Below are 20,625 nucleotides of genomic sequence, written 5' to 3'. Positions count from 1 at the left end.
ATAAAATAAAATAAAATAAAATAAAATAAAATAAAATAAAATAAAATGCTTCGAGGCCTCGATCCTTCTCCTACTAGATACAATCCTGTCCACAGCTGCCAATCACCCACCAACCAGGCCTCATAAGAAAAAATTGATAGCACAGGGGGAAACCGAGGTCAAAGCGATTTCTACCTTTTGGGTAGGAAAGTCACTGGTTAACTTTACACTTAATAAAAGTAACCTCCACGACCCTTTGCCGTAATGACAACAACGGATTGTTTCTACCACTTCACCGTGTGTGAAGCACACTGACATCAAGTTTCACCTGGGTCACCAGAACGATCGCGTAGTTCAAGCAGGACAGCGCTTACTATCATCTCTTTAGAGCTGACATGAATTAAGTGACAAGGACTTCTGGCTCGCCTGGTGAGGGTGACAGGTATCTGGGAGCACCTAGCCCCTCCCCCCGATGCCTAGATTCCAACGCAAGGATCTGAGGAAAATGAAAGAAAAATCACCAATACTGGACAAAGCACATTAGGTGTTTCTTTACCACTCTAAGTTACCTCTTTTTGAAAATCACCAATAAAGTTCGTGTTTCCACAGTAGGAGACTTTGGAAAGATGAGGTGCAGGAAAGCGCCAGTCAGCCTTCCTCAGAGCAAAGAGACATCTCCCACAAGGAGATCTCCATCTCCAGCCCAGAGTGAGCCTGAGTCTGTCCACCTGATGGACAGAGGTGGTTCTCTTTGCTAAGAGAACCAGAGGGGGTTCTGAGCCAGAGGTGGTTCTCCTTGAGACAGAAACCAATACCCCCAGGGTGTCCGGATCACTGCAGAGGCCCCCCGTGCAGTGACAGCAGTGACGGCAGGGAGCTCGCCAACCTGGCAGGCAGAAAGGAAGCCCCAACTCAAATGCTTAAGGGGGTCCGGAAGCGCTGCTGGCCACAAACAAGGAGCCGCAGGGGCGCACGTAGTCCCCAGCCATCTCCACGTCCACGCGTGGGACCGTGGCTCTGGGGGCCCCTGCGGGTGTCCGTGAGAGGTTACAGCAGGGGCAGACAGAGCTGGGTGACAGTCCGAGTCCAGCCTGGCACCGCTAGCTGGGTGACCTTGGGGAGGTTGCTGAGCTTCTCTGAGACCCAGTTTCTTCGACGGGAACATGAGGAGAGCAGTACTTCCCGGAAGGATCGCCAGGGGGCTGACAGCTGAGACGTCTGAAGCAGCTCGGAAGATCTGTGGCTCGCAAAGGGTCCTCGAGAAAGGAGAGTCATCACTACCACTGGTTTTCAGGAAGCCTGAGAGAAGTTTTGACTCGGTTTCCAACAGGTAAGCTCACCCTGGGCGAAGACCGCTGCGGGCAGCCTGAACAACTGAGCCGGGCTTTCCTGTCTGGGTCGCCAGCTCACCCTCAGATCACCTCCAGTGTTTACACACAAAGTTGCTTACGGCGCTCATGCGTGCCATGATGGTAAGAATTCTTCTGTCTGCCCGTGAACCTTGTTTCCAGTGTGTTTTGGAAAAGGGAAAGCGCCTGCACACGATGTAGAAATTTATAAAACCAGGGGGTGGAAGGCTGGTCGGCATCTTTTTCTCTTTTTCAAAGGCTAGGAAGGTCCTTACTAATGCTTCCCTTCTGGAACGTTTTGACTTCCAGAGGTCCTCTTGGGCTCCTCTTGCTTCAGTAAAACCTTCTTAGTTATTAGCTAAGGGTAATAATTCTTCTCACGTCCACGGTGACCCACTCACGCACACAGCCACTCAGAACTGTACTTACTGAAAACTTCTAAGTTTCGCATGATGAGCTCCAGCATCTCACGGGGTCAAAAACCATTCCAGAAGAGTTAGCCCACAGTGCTACTGTACTGAGATTATCCCAGAAATAATTACCAGCAAGTAGCCAATGTGGCTTTATATTCTGTAGAAAATGGCCACAAAATGAACCACATTTAAACAATTAGAAACATAATACAACTTTATTTATTCAGAGGGCCTAAAAATCCCTTCAGGCCTTGCCATCATCAGGATAAACAGCAAATACCGTATATAACTTTGAAAGCAACTTCTGGTTGAGCGTGCTGTTCAGAATATGCATGTACGTGGCCTAAATGCTGTGCTGTAGGGTCTCGTCTGTGTGTGTACAGACGTCATTTTTATTTTAACTCCAGTACACTTAACACACGGTGTTACATCTATACGTAAGTCTCAGGTGTACCATACAGTGATTCAACGCTTGCATGCGTCACCCAGTGCTCATCCCAACAAGTACACTCCTTAATGACCTTCACCTATTTCGCCCATCCCCCCACCCACCTCCCCTCTGGTCACCATCAGTTTGTTCTCTTAAGACTCTGTTTTGTGGCTGGTCTCCGTTCTTCTTTGTTCGTTTGTTTTGTCTCTAAGTTCTGCATATGAGTGAAATCATATGGTGTTTGTCTTTCTCCGACTTATTTCCTTAGCAGCAGGCCTTCTAGATCCATCCATGTTGTTGCAAATGGCAAGACTTCATTGCTTTTTGTGGCTGAGAAGTACGTGTACACACACACACTCACCACGTCATTCCTTCATCTACTGAAGGATGGCTTCTATATTTGAGCTATTGCAAATAATGCTATTAACACAGGGGTGCATATATCTTTTCAAATTACTGTTTTCATATTCTTTGGGGATGAAAGTACGACTGGGTACTAATACACAGTAGTGGGGTTACGGGATCATATGATAGTTCTGTTTTTAATTTTTTCAGCAACCTCAAATGTTTTCCACGGTGACCGCACCAGTTTGCATTCCCACCAGCAGGGAAAGAGGGTTCCTTTTTCTCCACATCCTCACCAGCAGTTGGTGTCTCTTGTGCTTTTGACTTTAGCCATTCTGCCGGAGGTGAGGGGATGTCTCATTATGGTTTTGGTTTGCATTTCTCTGATGATGAGTGATGTTGAGCATTTTTCAGGTGTTTTTTGGCCACTGAATGTCTTCTTTGGTGACATGTCTGTGTATGTCTTCTGCCCGTTTCCTAACTGGATTATTTGGGGTTTTTTCGTGTTGAGTTTTTTTGGTGTCTCCTATGTGTCTATTTTTTTTCAGACTGCTTCCTCTAAAGAGTCCTCTCTCTATAACTTTCCTTAAGCAGGGCTATGCAGGTCTAATTCTTTATGCCACTTGAGAACAGAAATATCCTTTATTGAAACTCATGTTAATTCCTCTCCCAGAGAGCTGAGAATTTTTGTTCAAACTTTGACAATTCCATCTATATAGCGATGTAATTAAATACACAGAAAGTTTTACACAATGAATAAAACACTGAGAGCCAAAAATGCAAACCGCTCCAAAGACAACAGAGAGGGAACTAAGATGCGTTTGACTAAAAAAAGAAAACTTTTTAACTCTGTCCTAAGGTACCTCCAACCCAACTGAACAAAACCTGAGCTCACGATGTTATTCCCACAGCTGTGCCCATCTTTATTTCTATTTCAGCTGCCCAGACAGACCCCCAGTCATCACCCATACCATCAGTGACCGTCTTGTGAGTTTTAGCTCTTAAGTATTTTTCACACAAAACCCCTCTCCCGGCTGGGCACTGCCACTGCCCTAGTTCACCTGGAACACTAATTCAGCGTGCTTAGGGGTGTCCTGACCGCTTCTTACCCCAACCTCCCCTCCGCATGACCTTTCCTACAAAAATCCAATCTTTTCTCATACCTCCTGTTCTGCCTGCCGTAAAAGCTCCTCATGGTCGGCAGGATAAAATCAGAGTGCCTTTATTTGGCACCCAGGGCCACCCTGCCATTGTAGACATTTATTTGTTTATCGTTGGTTTCCCCAACTGTGACGAACGCTCCATAAAGGTTGGATGGCTACTACCTAGAACGGTGCCTGGCACATAGTTGGGAGCTCAGGAAATACTCAGGAACGAAATAGCAGACACTCGTGCTTCTTTACCTGGCCGCGCCTCTTCCCTCACCGCTTCCTGCCTCATACTTTACACTCAGCAACACTGAACAACTTGCGTGGAACACGCAGTACTCTCAGCTTATAACCATGTCATTCTTTAAAAAAAAAAAATTTTTTTTAATGTTTATTTATTTTTGAGAGAGAGAGAGAGAGAGAGAGAGACAGGATGAGTGGGGGAGGGGCACGGAGAGGGAGACACAGAATCCAAACAGGCTCCAGGCTCCGAGCTGTCAGCACAGAGCCCGACGCGGGGCTTGAACTCCTGAACCGCGAGATCGTGACCTGAACCGAATTCGGACGCTCAACCGACTGAGCCACCCAGGCGCCCCATAATAATCATGTCATTCTTACAGCCTGGGATGCATTCCTTCTGCCTCTGAGTCAGAGAAATTCATTTCCATGCATCAAATTTTGGCTCAAATACTGCCCCCTATGGGAATTTTCAGACAACCTCACCTGTTGACTAACCCCCTTGGCAATCTCTCCCACCTGCCTTGAGACAACCTCCAGCATGTCAGGGATGTGGCTGTGAACCGTCACTGCTCATTTACAGCTGGCTCCGCCCCCACATTTCAGGCCAGGGACTGTGATTTTCACCACTGAACCCCAATACTAGCAAGGTTCCTGACACAGATGAGACAGTTACATAGTCCTGAAGTAAATGAAACAAGGAAGAAAGTGATGATGACGGCAAGGGCAATGGACACAGCCAACACAATGTACTGCTTACCGCGGACCGGATACTGTGCCTGGCACCTTATATATAAATGACTCGTTGAACCAATTAATCAAAAATTAACAGTAAGAATGTACCTAGTTTTGTACAGCTAGTATACACATCTAGTTTTAGCTTCTTGCTTACATACAAATTAAAATCAAGACTTAATAATTCCCAAAACAAAGATATAAATGACGGATCTTTTCTTTTCTGTTTTACCAGATGGGTACACAATCTCCCTATGTGTAGGGGTAAAAGCCATCTGATTTAAGTCATATTCCCCGTTTCCTTTAAGCTCTACTTCCCCTCAGACATTAGGAAAGAGAATGCTCATGGATCTTTCCAAGATTATATCCTAAGCAGAGTGAACATCAAATGAGTCTCTAACCAAACTCCCCCTAGAAAGAATATGCTCAACTAAAAATCCTTCCATGAATAAGATGTTTTTTTTTCCCTCATGATTCCTTCCTATGAAATTGATAAATACCTGGCCAGCTTCTATCACCATTCCATGTAAATCACTAGCTTAACTAAAGCAATTAAGGGCTATAATTTAATGAATATGCAACTTCACACAGCGGATGAAGCATGAGTGGACAGCTTCACCTCACAGCTTTAACAATGAAGCTGGGATTCAGAAGCCCAAGTTCTGGTGGCATCTATGGAGTCTCATGGAGAGGGCCGGACCCCAGATAATGGGGTCCTCTGCCTGGCTCGGTCACTAAGCTCAGGGGCAATCAGGAAAGAGTCACTGAGGCTCTCGGAAAGGGCCTGACTTCCACTCCACAAAATGAAAACTACTGCCCGCCCTACGTCCCTCATAATTGTTGAGAGGGTCAAATCCCGGCATGAGGACTTTGAAAACTGGAAAGCAACAGATGCATTATTATTATTCACTGCTACCTGGTTCTGCCACCTCAGCTGAATCGAACCTCCTCTCTTCACCTTTGTATAAAGAAAGACACAGGATTGTAACCTCTCAACTACATAAAAGAATTGTAAGAATCAATGGAGCAGTGTTCGGAAATGTATCTTCCCTCCCCCCCCTCACTTCTGTGGTAGGAAGACGCTTTGTAAACGATTTCTACTTAAAACAGAGAGAAAAATCAACCACACTGCAACTGGTCTGAACAGTTAACGCTATGCAAATAAGTCTCTTTCCAGTCAATGTAACTGAAATAAAATTTTGTTAGAAACCAAATATGACAAAACACACACACACACACACACACACACACACACACACTCCCTTACTGCACCAACAATTAGCTTTGCAATTACTTCTCTAATAGATACGCATAATGCAGCCCACCGAAAAGACATATTAAAAGCAGTAAAACTTTTGTTAAAGTCCTACCACACAAAAAGAAATCAGAAGTCAGTAACAGACACGGTCCCTCCTGTGCTCACAGCCTGCCCGCGCCCTCCCCCTCTTCCTCTTCTGTTCTTTTCTCCTCCAGGGATACTCACCCCAGATTCAGGTGTTTGAGTTTTTGAAGGCTGCTGATCTGTGTGGGCAGCTCCTCAATCTGGTTATTAAAGAAGTTCAGCACTTCCAAATTCTTCAGCTCTGCTATGTTTGGCGGCACAGCTAGGGAAACAAAGATGCTGGGTGTGAATACAGGAACCTCGCTCTGCGTAAGGAACGCCAGCAACACATTTGTGTTTTTCTTGCCCAGGAAAGAGAGATGAAACTCCAGTATGACCATCTGATTCACATATACATACATATTACTTTTTGTAGGTTTTTCTTAGGTTCACAACTCACCATCGAGTAGAAATGAAAACGCTTCTTTAAAGGGCAAGAGAGAATTTCAGGCTGCCATTAATAGCCCATAGGTGAATACTCCAAAGCACAAATTCTTTTATAATTGCCATACGATGCCTCACAAGTACGACTGTTTTCTTCCTTTGGGTTTCCTTGCACCTCTACCTGAAGGAAGACCGCAAACGCCAAAGCCCTTCCTGGTTAATGATACGTTCATCAAGGTGTTTCAATAATCTGATATCTGAAGAGCTGTTTTCTTTTTTTAAAGTTCATTTTTATTTATTTTGAAAGATAGAGTATGAGTAGGTAAGGACAGAGAGAGAGAGGAGAGAGAAAGTCCCAAGCAGGCTCCCCACTGTCAGTACAGAGCCTGATGCAGGGCTCGAACTCATGAACCATGAGATCATGACCTGAGCTGAGATCAAGAGTCGGACACTTAACTGAGCCACCCCAGGGGCCACATGAAGAGCTGTTCTCTTTACACTGCACTAAATCACAATGTAAGTTCAACCTCAACTGATGAAATATTCAACCAACCTCTCTCATGATTTTGGTTTCTGGTCTTTACACCTTGATCGATCTCTCACACACACACACACACACACACACACACACACTTTACATCAGATTAGCAACAGATCAATGCACTGTTATTACACAGAAATATGAAAAACCAACTCAGTAGCATGATATGAATACTAGCATGCAGATCAAAGGTTAAGATAAACCAATGAGGATCTAAAAGAGTCTTCCTTCCCTAGAGCATATACTTGCAAATATCAACTTGCAGGCCAAAGGCATCTTTACCTCAAAAGTACTAACTCTCCATTGGTAGCAAGGAGATCTGTAACAGATGCCCCCCATCGCTAATCCAGCCTTCCTACAAACATTTGATACAAACCGTTGGCTTGTCCACGGTTCATGTCAATTCTAACACCAAGACTACCCATGTTACCGAAACCACTGACATGGGCCTTGGGTACAGCACAACAAAGGGTCATGTCTTATGTCAGTGCCTTTACTTCCCATCCCAACAACACCCTCCAGGGCGCACTCCAGAAGACTGGGAAAAACCAGGAGCACCTTTACTTAGAACCACTACAGAGGTATACATCCGATTCCAAACAGACATCTGAAACAGTTAAGGAGGGAGCCGCTGCGGGAGCTCTGGTGCATAACTCCCAGCGGAACAAGAATAAGGAGGGCAGGCACACTGTTCGTTACAGTTCTGAGTCCTCAATTTCAGCTTCATAAAATGTCTAAGGTATCGATGATCTGACTTCCTCTAGAGGGAAGAAGGCTTGGTAAAGGCAAGGGAAATGCTTTCACTGGAGGAAGGGATTGTGAGGAATATGAATCAGTCTGGATTCAGACACTTGGGAGGTGGCAGCGGTCCCGATGGAAAATGCACAAGGCACAGACAGTTACTCAAGGGGACGGTTTGGGGAGGAGATAAAAGGGTGGGTTTCCATGGGAAAATTGAGGCAGCTAGAAATTAACCTCCAGAAAGTGTACTCTTGGATACCAACATGAACGCATAGAAGCCCTACCTGTAGAGTTTGGCCTTAAAAGCACATTTATAGGTGTGTAGTCGGGGAGACACTTTCCGGGGAATCAACGGCATTCACGTTGCATAAAGGATCGCAGAGAAGTTCACTCAGGTGCACCTGCTGAGTCGCTGGGTGTTGTCAGTGGACTCTTCTCTCCCCAAAACGTTCAGTGTGTAAGGCACAGCTCTACTGATGACTACAGCCCTGCTAGTCAGCCCTGCTCGGGGACCTCACCCTTTTCCCCTGTGCACCCTCCAGCTACCACTAAGCTTCTCTCACCGCATTCATCTGATTAGTTTGAAGAGCAATAAAGAAAGTTAGTGCAACCAGGAGAAAATGATGATCTCAATTTAGCCACAAACCAAGAATAATGCAGCCAGAATTACTGCTGCCTTCCCCAAGTTACTCTGCCAATGCAATTAAATGCTGGTCTGAAGGTATCGCCTTTTTGACAGGATGAGACATTACTTCACTCTCCTTGCTAAATCAGTCCAATTTAAAACCACAAATTATGCTACATGTGATTTAGGACTTTGTTTTGTGGACACAAACAATAACCCTACATTCAATTTACTCTACTTCTCCCAGCCTTCTGTATGCATATGAATTTTGTTGTTGAGACTCCATTCAAGCTAAAAAGGGAAAAACATTACACAGCTAATATTCTCTCTCAATTACGGAATTCCCGCCACCTGGCCGTAGCAAAAATCAGAAGAAATTAACATTCAGACTTGGCTGGATGGGACAGCATCCACTCTTTCAGCCAGTATTTAGAGAATGCTTATGATGTGTATAGAGCCACACTTTTAACACCTAGCATTTCAATACGTCTGGGATTAAAGTGAGAAAGGTGATCTATTTAAAGAAAGTAAGTTACAAAAGAAGTCTCAGAGTAGATAAAGGGAAACAGCTCTTGGGCTTGGAAAACTAATTCTAATGAAATTATACATGAAAAAAGAACGAGTTAACAATATGAGCTGTGCAATAACTAAATTATACACACATGCAACATGAACAAATGCAGCCTTTAGGGAAAAAATGGCAGTAATACGTCACCGGTCAGAATACTCTGGTGAAATGTTTCAAGATCTCTGCCTGACACATTAGCATGAAGTATTTCAAAATGTAAGTGAATGGTCAGCATCGACAGATTTATTTTCTTTAAAGTTTATTTATTTTGAGAGACAGAGACAGAGAGAGAATCGCAAGCAGGCTCCGCACTGTCAGCATGGAGCCCAGAGTGGGGCTCGAACTCAGGAACGGTGAGATCATGAACTGAGCCCAAAACAAGAGTCAGATGCTTAACTGACTGAGCTACACGGGTGCCCCGATGTATTTCTAATTACGCCCTTGCAACATGCGTTTTCGTCTATCTGTTCTGTTTGTGACTGTGACCCCCAGCTGAGCACAAAGTCTAGAGACAACAAGGAGCTGAGTACACAAGGGAAACAGAGGGCCGTGCGCTGTGTGGACACAGGAGTCCTGGCTGGATTGTGACCCTTTCTAAGTTCTCTTCCACCTGGCTTCAACATTCTACGATTCTCCAAAGAGCTGGATTAAGAAAATCAACAATATGGATTTAAATAATGCAACAAATGAGGTCCTCAATTAGGAAGCTCAGTCATGTAGAACTTTGCTTGTGACAGAGCACTGAGTGTCATTTTCTGTCAAAAACGGCTGCTTTGATTTTAAGACTCCAGTTGCCACGTTTGAGAGAGAGGTCCCTGACCGCTCTCAGGTGTTCCCTGGCTCCTAAATGCCACATTCTGCTTTAGTCACAGGATCAGAGGACCACTGGGAACACTCTCGGGCCAGAGTTTCCTCTGTATTTTAGCAAAGGTGACAAAGATGTGGTCCTGACACCCCAGGAGCTATACCCAGGGACTAGCCTCAAGTCGTCTTCTGGCAGTTAACAACAATTCAGACTAACGAGCCCAGCAGGAGCCTCTTTTCCTTCAAGGCCTCCTAAATCTAGAACCTGAACGTTATTCCCATTTGACGTGAGAAGCGTGAGCCAGCCAGACTTAGCAGTCGGCCTCTGCAGTTCTGGGACAACCCGACGAGAGTCGGCCCAAGTCCCGGGGTGGGCTCCCCAGTCAGGACCGGAAGGGGACCTGCCTAATCTCCTACATTAACACCCCCTGCGAGGCTCCCTCTGGCAGGAAGCCTCAGAAACCACTCGCTGGACACAACGGACATGCCAGAGCGCTCCAACTCTAATCAACAGTTGACCCAGTAGCGAACAAGAGTCAGCTGTCTCATGCAACGGAAAAACCTGAAGAAACGACTGTTATGGCAATCGGACCTTCACTTGAGGAGCGTTTTGTTCGGGGATGTAAAATTAACAATTCCGTAACCAGTAACTTGTTTTTAAAAGCCTACTAGTTCATCCACACAATAAAAAAAGTACAGGTACACTCTGGAGCTGGGCTGTCCAAGGTGCAGTCACGACGGAAAGCAGTATGGACGTCCCTCAAACAATTAAAACTAGAATTACCATATGATCCGACAGTTCCACTTCCGGGTATTCATCCTGAGGAAATGAAATCACTGTCTCCAGAAAATATCTGCACCCATGTTCACTGCGGCATTAGTCACAGGGACCAAGATGCCCACCGATGCGTGGATGGACAATGAAATGGGGTGTGTGTATACACAACGCAACACCGCTCACCCATAAAAAAGGAAATCCTGCCATTTCCAGCAACATGGATGGACCTGGAAGGCATCATGCTAAGTGAAGTAAGTCAGAGAAAGACAAAAACGGTATGATCTCACTCATACGTGGAAGCTTACAACACACACACACACACACACACACACACACACACACACACACAAACTCACAGAAAAAAAGAGATCAGAGTTATGGTTACCAGAGGTGGAAGATGGGGGGAGGGAAGGGAATTGGATGAAAAGTATTATAAATAAAGAAAAAAGAAATAAATTTAAATCTAGATTAGTTGCAATTAGGTACAATTAATAATTCAGTTGCCTGGTCACACAAGCCACATGACAAATGGCTGGTGGCTGCTGTTTGGACAGCACAGATAGAAAACATTCCCTTCACTGCAGAAAGTTCTAGATAATGCTGCTCTAGGGTGGGGGGGGTCTCAAACTTTCGATGTAATTCGAGTATATCGGAATTACTGGAAGGCTTCTGACAGCACAGATGCGGGGTGGGTAATGCAAACCACAGAGTTCCTGACTCAGTAGGCTTGGGATGGGGCCCAAGATTCTGCATTTTCAACAAGTTTCCAGGGGACGCTGATGCTGCTGGTCCAGGGACGACCACGCTTTGTTCAGAAAACTTTTAATTTACTGGGGACATCAAAATCATTAATCCAGTACGTTATGTCCCTTCCTTCACGATATAATGCTAAGTAAGATCACCCAAATTAAGACTTCTCTGTCACCTCAGTAAGCTACTGAGACTCTGAGTTGATGAAAAGTGGGGGGAAAAAAAAAAACCCACAAAAGGCAATCTAGATGGTTGATTGACCCACCCAACCTGGGGGCTATAATCCTATACTTTCCAGTCAGCTTCTGCTTCCCCAGGAAGCTAGCATCCACGTCCTCAGTTCAGAGGAAAAAAGGAACACTAGAGGTCATATGGCACCCAGGCACAGCTGGGGCTGGCACACACAGAACCAGGCCCAAGAGGAGGGACTTCCTGCTTATCACTCAAAGGAACAGGAAGTACACAACCTTACTAGCTTACACACATACCCAGTTATCCTGAGCACGTACAGGCAGCTAACCAGCAACGCCCTCAACACAGAAGCACCAAATGCCCCTAATGAAATCTCCAACATGAAGAATGGAGGTATCTTTCAGATTCCAAGTATCTTGGGATGGAACCCCTTCCGTGGGAGCAGATGAAGTAGCACCAGAAGTAACTAAGCACTATCTGTTAACGTGACTTCATGGGCCTCCAATCAACAGCATCCACCTTCTCAGAAGACCCCTGCCTCAAACCGTGCCCTTAAAAATCCTCACTTGTGGGGCACCTGGGTGGCTCAATCGGTTAAGCGTCTGACTTCGGCTCAGGTCATGATCTCATAGTTTGTGAGTTCGAGCCCCGCGTAAGGCTCTGTGCTCACAGCTCAGAGCCTGCAGCCTGCTTCGGATTCTGTGTCTTCTCTCTCTGCCCCTCCCCGCTCACCTTCCCCCCCCCCTCTCTCTCTCTCTCTCTCCCTCTCAAAAATAAACGTTAAAAAAAATTTCTGTTTTAATTAAAAAAAAAAAAATCCTCACTCGTGAGGCACCTGGGTGGCTCAGCCAGTTAAGTGTCTGACTCTTGATTTCAGCTCCAGTCATGATCTCAGGGTTCGTGGGATGGAGCCCCACGTGGGGCTCTGAGCTGACAGCATGGAACCTGTTTCGGATTTTTTCTCTCCTCCCCCCTCTGACCCTCCCCCACTCTTTTTCTCTCTCTCAAAATAAGTGAACTTAAAAAAATCCTCACTTGTAAGCTACTGGGGAGTTCAGGACTTTGGGGTATTAGCCCCCTAACTCTCTTGGGTGGCACCAGACCAACAGATAAAGCTTATTTTCTTCCACTGCAAAAGTTTGGTCAGTTTTTGTTGGTCTGCTGTGCGTCAGGTGGATGAACTCTCATTTGCTTCAGTGACACCCATACAAATCTTTATGGTGCAATCAGTACTGAGGAAAAAGAACAATGTAAGAGGCAAAGTTCTGAATTCCCTAGTTCATCGAATTAAGTCACTCAGCAGCAACTTCATCATGACCAAGCGTGGTCCTATGAAGAGATGCCCCTTGCTACACTTCTGGCCGTCAAAACACGGAGAATTAAATGGAGAATGCTGGGTGGTAATGACAGCACAGACAGACCAGCTGGGGTGCAGCCGATCCGGGGGCTTCTCGAACAAAAGCATCTTGTGGCCCAAGGCAAAGAAACAAAACTGAGAAGAGTGACAGGCTCTGGGAGCAGCAGGCACCCTGCAAAACATAAGGACAGGCGCTCGCCTGTGTGCAGCCCACGGAAGGGCCGGTGGGTCAGGCATTGGTCTTTAGAGCCATATGGTTGGCACCGACAGCCGGGTCCTCTTCAGCTACAAAAGGGCAGCAATAGACCATGCACCACGTTACCATCCACGGCTGCTGGGAAGCCGGAAGCCGCTCAGAACACATGTAGGTTTTCATCATAAGCACGGGTATGAAATCCGGAGCTGTGAACCCTACCCGCCACCTTCCACCAAACTTCTGAGTACTTAGAACTATGCTGTGCCTAACTATTTTTGCAGAAACACCAGGCTTTTTTGCTTTGGGGGTTTTATTTAATCTGGAGATTCCTACAAAGGAAAGGCACTAGGCTATAGCATGAAGGCCAAGAGGATTCGGCCTGCATGCCTCTTTGTAAAACTGAATTCAGGGCTCAGCCATTGCCTCCACATGGGAAACCAGGGAGGGACTGCCACCCGCCCCAAGGGTCCAAAGAGGGAGACTCAGAGAGGGTTCTTAATAGGAACCACTGCCCACAGGCAGGGCTAAGACCAGCACATGGCCCAGTGGTGGGTGTGCTCCTGGCCCTCCAATGGGTGAAATGCTACCAACTCGCGCCGATCTCTGGAGTGCCACTGACCCACAGGCCACACAAAGCCCAAAGACACCACCATATGGGATAAGGCAGAGCAAAATAAATCAGACAGCACTGCTTCCCCAAACCTTTCCCCAAACCCTGTATTTGTATTAAAAAGAGGAGACTTGACTGCCATAACAAATGAACATGTTCGGTTAGACTTTGACATGCTTCTGCTGCTTTGTAAGATTTCTTTAACAGAGAAGGATAAGGGAAGGTGGCAGGTAGTTAAATGAGGCCAGTTATTAGATCCCTAAGATAAAGTGCTACAAGAAAGTTATTAGAAAAATTACGAAAACCATGCGAATACATCCAAAGGAGTGAGATTATTCATTCTCCGTACAGTGAGGGAAGAAAGATCACATAAGTGGCGAAAGCAAACGTTTCCTTGCCCCAGTATTGGATGAATTCAGTCCTAGTCAACCACCATCCATCCCCCTGTACTCTGAATGAGGTAAGGTGGGAAGAAACCAAAATAACAGAAACCACATGAATATGAACTTGGGGCGTTCCTGGCCAGAGTAAAAGGACAGCCCCTTTAATCCTCGGTAACAGGGACATTCGTCTATTCCTACCACAGACAGGACGTCTAGACTCATTATATAGATGCCAATTCTTCCAGCAAATTAGGAATCACAGTCTTGAATGCCATTTTAATGATTACCTGTAAAGAAGAATCTCTTTAGTCTCGCATACAAATAATTACGCTCTTCAGAATTTTATATGCGAAAAAGGTCATTTGTATTTATAGTGATTAATGACTTTTGTTTTCTGGCCAAAAACACAAGGTGGGTAACGAACTAATTAGATCTTAGCCCAAGAACGTTTAGTTCAAAAGTATACTAACGCTAACCAGCTTTACAGATTTCATGGGATTTTCCCCAAAGCAGCTATTAAAACAGTGAATTACAGTAGTTATGGGTTATTTAAAAACATAAAGTTTATGAAACAGTAAAACAGGTTCTCATTTAAAAGGATCTACATGCTCCTCAAGGTAAAAGTAAAATACCAAAATATCTAAATGTCCACCCAATAAAGGCCAACATCCCCCAAACCTTTATTAGCTTTACAAACGACAACAGCAATGCTACTTTCAGCTAATCAACAGTATTTACTAAGCACCACACCTAGAGGTACACATTTATTGTATCCTATCATGGGCCTCCTTAAGGTTCTGCAGCTTAAGTAATGTTACTAACCAAAAATATCCTGACTTAATTCACTGCAAAAAAAAAAAAACAAAAAAACCCAAAAAAACCCAAAAAACCAAACCAAAACAAAACAAAAAAACCCAAAACAAAACCCTCCTCTTTGAGCAACATTGAGAATAATCAATTCCACAAAAATCAGGGAAGAAAAGTTACAAGCAAGCGTTACGGCAGATTTTACAGTATAAAGTCAAACATGCAAAAATATATGTCCCTGGACTATAAAAAATGTGTACGCGAGGCCAAACAAATCTCCTAAAAAGCTGACAAGCACGGATTTCTGCTCCTCTGAGGATGCACAATTTACTTGATTTCTGAATCTTTTATTAACTGCCCAGAGAGAACCAAGCAATGGTCTACACAATCTTGAGGAGGACTTCCAAAGCCGGAATTCTTTTAGGAACATACCTGGGGAACTACAGTCCAGGGCTGAGACTTCACTGCCAGCAAGGCTTTAAGCAGGGAGCTGGGTGAGAGAAGCAGCACTGGGAGGAAAGGCAGCAGCATTCGATGGTCTGGAAGGGAGTGACATGTAGTGAAGGACAAAAGACAGAGATTTCTCTAGAAAAAGATGCCTAAGAAGTTCTGAGACATGGTGAGAAGGAAGAGAATGTGAAAACAAAACCAAAGTTCAATCAGTGCAGAAAGCAAGCTCAGTGTCATAAAAAGAGCTATTCCAGGCCCTTAAATATCATTATATGATACACACTCAATCCTCGAATATTTTTTTAAATGTTTATTTAACTTTGAGAGAGAGAGAAAGACACAGAGCACGAGTAGGGGGAGGGGCGGAGAGAGAGGGAGACACAGAATCCTAAGCAGGCTCCAGGCTCTGTCAGCACAGAGCCCGACGCAGGGCTCGAACTCACGGACCATGAGATCATGACCTGAGCCGCAGTCAGACGCTTAACCGACTGAGCCACCCAGGCAGATGCCCCTCAATCCTCGAATATTAACATGAAGAGGGAGACATCAAATTCATACACAAACACAACATGCTCTGCCAACAGTTTGTGTCTTCTTTTACAGTTAAGAATGACTTCAGCAAGAGAGCACGCAGGGCTGCTTCTCTTCTTTCTCCATCTTACATTTCAATGCCAAGGAAGGGAGTAATTACATGAGGAAGAAAGAGAGTGGGGGATAAATGCCCATGGCTAGAAAAATCCACACAACCTGCACCAGTAGCTTTGGGAAGGCCCCCTCTAAGAATAACACCTTTGCCTTTTAACTTCTGGAATCCTCCCTACTTTTCCATCGGAGTATGTTAAGATCCAGGGCCAAGCTTCCTCCTAGATGGACAGGGGTGGGATATTTAAACTGCACACCTACATCATTGGGAGGGGCAGCAGGGCAGTGGTGAGCACAGAAGCTTGGAGGCCATGAAAAGCCCTCCACCTTCCAGCTCCAGCTACTTGATGGCTCCAGGCCTGAGGCTTCTATCAGACAGGGAGTAGGACGTCAATACATGCTAGTTCTTTGCCTCCCTTCTTTCCGCGCTCTAGTCATGATGTATGTAAGGTCGGCCCTTCAGAGTCTAAGAGACTTGGGAGGGCCTTACATGTCATTTGCCACACAGTGCACGTGGTGGGACAGGCGGACTTTGTGGGGCAAGAAGAGAATTCATCTCAACTTTCTGAAGGATGAGTAAGATTTGAAGAGGGGCAGGTCCTGCAGATACGAAGCAGGTGATCAGAAAAGCATATATTCAGGAAGGAGGAAAAGGCTACAGGAAGAGTCAAAAATCAGACCAGAGGGTTCATACTAAAATATCTGAAAAGGATGTGGATGAGTTTGCTAACTGGTGGCCAATCACATCAGAGTGGCGTTCTGTCCTAGTAGGCTGACTGGCAAAGAGAAAGAAAAATTGAAACGGGAAAGGCATTCATTCTCAAGGTTTTAAGGGAACTGAAATATGTATACACTGTGAAAATTACCAAAGGGAAATCTCACTCAAATGGACTTGGGAGGCCAGCAGGGGGAGCACACACGTCCTACCGTTTGCCAACCGTAGCCCCAAGAGGAAGAGCTGGACCTTGCACACAGATACCACTTGACCATCTCTGCGAGGAAGAAAGGCTTACCTCCTCCCCCTGGCAACAGACCAGCCAATGAGAGACAGTCACAACTCAGCCAATGAAAAACCACTATACTTCCAGCAACCAGTTTACGCCAACGGGCTTTTTGTTTATAACAGCATCCCCAACTTCTCCCTCTCCTCCACAGAGGAGCTGCCCCTCTCCTTTGTTCTCCCAACTTGTCTATGGTTTTGCCACAGCAAATTGCAATTCTCTGCTATTCCCGAATAAGCCCATTTTTGCTGGTAAAACAATGGGTAGTTTTATATTTAAGGTTAACAATATAGATGCATTCCACTCAAAATTACAAATTCTTATTTAACAAAATGTCAATTTCAGTAGCTAAAGTAGGTGGAGCTTTTGAACATTTTTTACAAGTTATCAAAAGTGAATTTCACATTGTACTGAAAATCATCTTTTTAGGGGCGCCTGGGCGGCTCAATCAGTTCAGCATCTGACTTCGGCTCAGGTCATGATCTCATGGTTCTGTGGGTTCGAGCCCCATGTCGGGCTCTGTGCTGACAGCTCTGAGCCTGGAGCCTGCTTCGGATTCTGTGTCTAGCTCTCTCTCTGACCCTCCCCTGCTGTCACTCTGTCTCTCCCTATTAAAAATGAACAAAAGCTTCTTTCCCTTCTTCGCCATCCTTGTGTGCGCCGCTGGTCGTTTCTCGCCATGTCTTCTCACAAGACTTTCAGGATCAAGCGATTCCTGGCCAAGAAACAAAAGCAGAATCGTCCCATTCCCCAGTGGATTCGGATGAAAACTGGTAATAAAATCAGATACAACTCCAAGAGGCGGCATTGGAGAAGAACGAAGCTGGGTCTGTAAGGGATCGAACATGAGATGGCACACGTTTATGCCGCCTGAAAGTCATACGTTTCTATTCCATCACCTCCCTGCTGCCTGACCGGTAGATGTGTTTAATCAGGAAATTGACTTTTCTCTGTTATGATGCTTCTTCTGCTCCTGTAGGTTGGTTCAGTAATAAACCTGTGAGACCTTTTGGTTGAAAAAAAAAATAAATAAAATAAAAAATAAAAAAATAAAAAAAAAAATAAAAATGAACAAAAGTTTTAAAAAAAATTATTTAAAAAAAAGAAAGTCATCTTTTTAAAGTTTTGTACAATTTTCCAGCAAATATCTCTAAGAAATAGCACCAGTATATCTACAGTGCAAATATACTGCTATCTTTCCCCTACTCTAGGGTTTCTAAATCTGAGTTACATGCACCCCTAAAGAATTTATGGATGGTTTTTATAGGATCCACAAAACCTATGTGCATTTTTCTAGGGGCCATTGACACAGTTTCACCCTATTAAAAAAGGCTGGTGAGTTATGAAATATTAAGAACGTCTGTAAAGAATATATACACCAATGAAATGTACCTCCTAGAATATCTTCTCCCACCCTTCTCCATAGTACACACATGAACGTGCGTGCACACACACACGTTATTTAGGAGAAATAGTCAACAGATAATTTAGATATAAATTTTTGCTATTCAATCAATCGTGTTTGAGAGTCTTACTATAAATAGTAAAACGAAACACTTTTCAAGATCAGCTTCCCCAGAGAGGCCAGTTATGATCTGCAAAAGGACAGATCCAAACTGCCCCCACATTTATTTTCTCCACAGCCTGCCACCGTTCTGAAATTCTCATAACTGAAGTCATTCCATTTAAAAATAGACCGTGGAAGAATTAACACACTACACTTCAGCTGGCTTCCTTGTAGCACTGAGTAGGACCCCAAAAGAAGAGATCCTAGAATAGGAACATATCAGTTTGTAGTGCAGGATCAGTGGGTCACCGCCTCTGAACTAAGGACACGTTGAGAGTCAGCTTCTCCAATTTCACCCAGTGGCCTCAGAGTTGGCTGGTCCCGGACTACAGGGGCAACAGATTCTTGCACATGATGACCCTGCAGGCTCATTTACTAACTAGAACCAAAAGGAACGACAAACTCCCAAGTGCATGTCAATTTTTTTATAGTAAACTAACCACCGGTATCATCGGATAGATACTAATTAATAGCTGCTAGACCCCAAGATACTATGTATGTAGTTCTCCAAATCCAATCTTTCAAATGATGACATAGTAACAAACTGATAAATGTGCACTAATTAAAAAAAATAAGCTATTGATCAAAGCCTCTGTATTATAAATACATTTATACTCTCTTAAAATGCAAACAGCAAGCTGTTTTGACATTGTCACAAGATAAATTCATGACACACAGACGATTTATTTTGCATATTCCCCCTCGATTTAATTTCATACAAGCCATGCACAAGAACTTTTGCATAAGGCATGACAAATAATCTATGGAAGAAGAACTGACTAGAGACTTCAGAACAGAAAGGTGCTGCACACTGGTGAAGGTCATTCTTATGAGTTGGGATAGTTAATTTTTCTCATTCATCTCAACAATCTATGAGCTCTGTAGAAAAGGGTTTAATTTATCAGGCTTTAAAAAAACTGCTTCATTTTCTTCAATATAATTGGATCTGCATATTCTGAGAATTACGCCATTATTTTCATGTGGAAAATGCCACTTAATTCATTTATAACAACATTTACCTTTAGCTATCTTATCAATACACATATCTACATAAAATTTTAAAACATTGTATTAACCTCTACGTATTTAAAACCTTATCTTCTATAAATTATTGAAATAGCTAAAAAAAAAAAAACCCTAGCACTTCTTATTCATTATAATTTCGAATTCATACATAAGCTATAACTAATAGGAAACAGTCTGTTAAAAAAAATAAAACATGTTTCACCATAAAACTTAGGTTTACTGCCTGACTAGCCATTTCCGATACATTAAATGACAAGATACGGTCACATTAAGGCCTCATACTGCAGGCAAAACTCCTAAAAGCTCAAGGAAAGGTTTTATAGGACAGTTCAGAGTTCAAAGTATAAAAGTGAACAGTTACATCCAGAGATCTGCACTCATGAAAGGTTTACACAGAGCTGGCTGTTCAACGTTTACACACAGCGAAATGATATCCTCTGCATTTCTTACACAAAATGATGAGTACTTAAGCCTCAAAATGCATGAGTCATAAAATATAAAACACTATTGTCATATTCAAGGTGCTAGCAATATCTGTATGTGGGTTTTGCTATAAAAATAAAATTGTTTGTAAAATTAAGAAAAGCTTCATGTTAAAAAATTATGCCCAGAAATTGTTTTATAACTGACTCAGAGTGTAATTCATTTCATAAAGCATAGTATCCTTCCCGACACAGTGGTGTTTAGTAGAAGAATCTGTTAAAGTACACACAAAATGCACATTTCCCTGAGTTTTACATGGTTGTTTTTCTCTTTTTGATTCAGATCAAACAAAGTCATTTTAATTAAAACTTCTATTAGGGAAGAAAATATTTAAAGAACTGTGATCTCTTTTAATGTCTCAGATTTGGCAGATTCGAGAAAAATAATACATGCCTATAGTCATCTGTTCAAATGTTTGGAGATTATCAAGATTAAGAATTTATTCTGTAGCTTTACATTTGAAAAAATACATGGTTATTAAAATCTGGTTACACATATACATATTTTAAACTTTCTTCCCCAGGAATAAAATCTCACATGTGCCAAATACAAAATACTACAGAAGGAGATAAAATTCTTCTGACGTAAAGAAGAAAACTTCGTAGCTTGAGAAAGCAGCCATAATAAACACTAAAAAATAGTATGTTGAGGCTGAGTGATAATTATAGGAGCAAAACAAAAAAACAACATATATCCTTAGAGG

General features: G+C 43.7%; 2 protein-coding genes across 4 annotated transcripts in view; one reads left to right on the top strand and one right to left on the bottom strand.

Moving 5' to 3' along the window:
* Positions 1-20,625, bottom strand: part of RSU1 (Ras suppressor protein 1) — a 203,149-nt gene that overhangs the window by 140,097 nt on the left and 42,427 nt on the right. For all 3 annotated transcript variants that reach the window (XM_040451317.1, XM_040451316.1, XM_040451315.1), the window contains one exon: positions 6,120-6,240. In XM_040451317.1, coding sequence (XP_040307251.1) covers positions 6,120-6,240 — 121 coding nt within the window. The remainder of the gene's footprint in view (positions 1-6,119; positions 6,241-20,625) is intronic.
* On the top strand, positions 17,467-17,872 carry LOC121014766 (60S ribosomal protein L39). The gene has a single exon (XM_040451320.1). The coding sequence runs from the start codon at positions 17,526-17,528 to the stop codon at positions 17,679-17,681; it is 156 nt and encodes a 51-aa protein (XP_040307254.1). The 5' UTR covers positions 17,467-17,525; the 3' UTR covers positions 17,682-17,872.

Source organism: Herpailurus yagouaroundi, unplaced genomic scaffold, assembly GCF_014898765.1.
Source record: "Herpailurus yagouaroundi ecotype Mexico unplaced genomic scaffold, PumYag 203, whole genome shotgun sequence".
Classification (NCBI taxonomy): Eukaryota; Metazoa; Chordata; class Mammalia; order Carnivora; family Felidae; genus Herpailurus; species Herpailurus yagouaroundi.
Note: the sequence above shows the minus strand (reverse complement) of the source record. Positions and strands in the feature narration are given on the sequence as shown.

Coding starts and splice junctions, on each gene's coding strand:
- LOC121014766 (XM_040451320.1), top strand. CDS start 17,526: ATGTCTTCTCACAAGACTTTCAGGATCAAGCGATTCCTGGCCAAGAAA.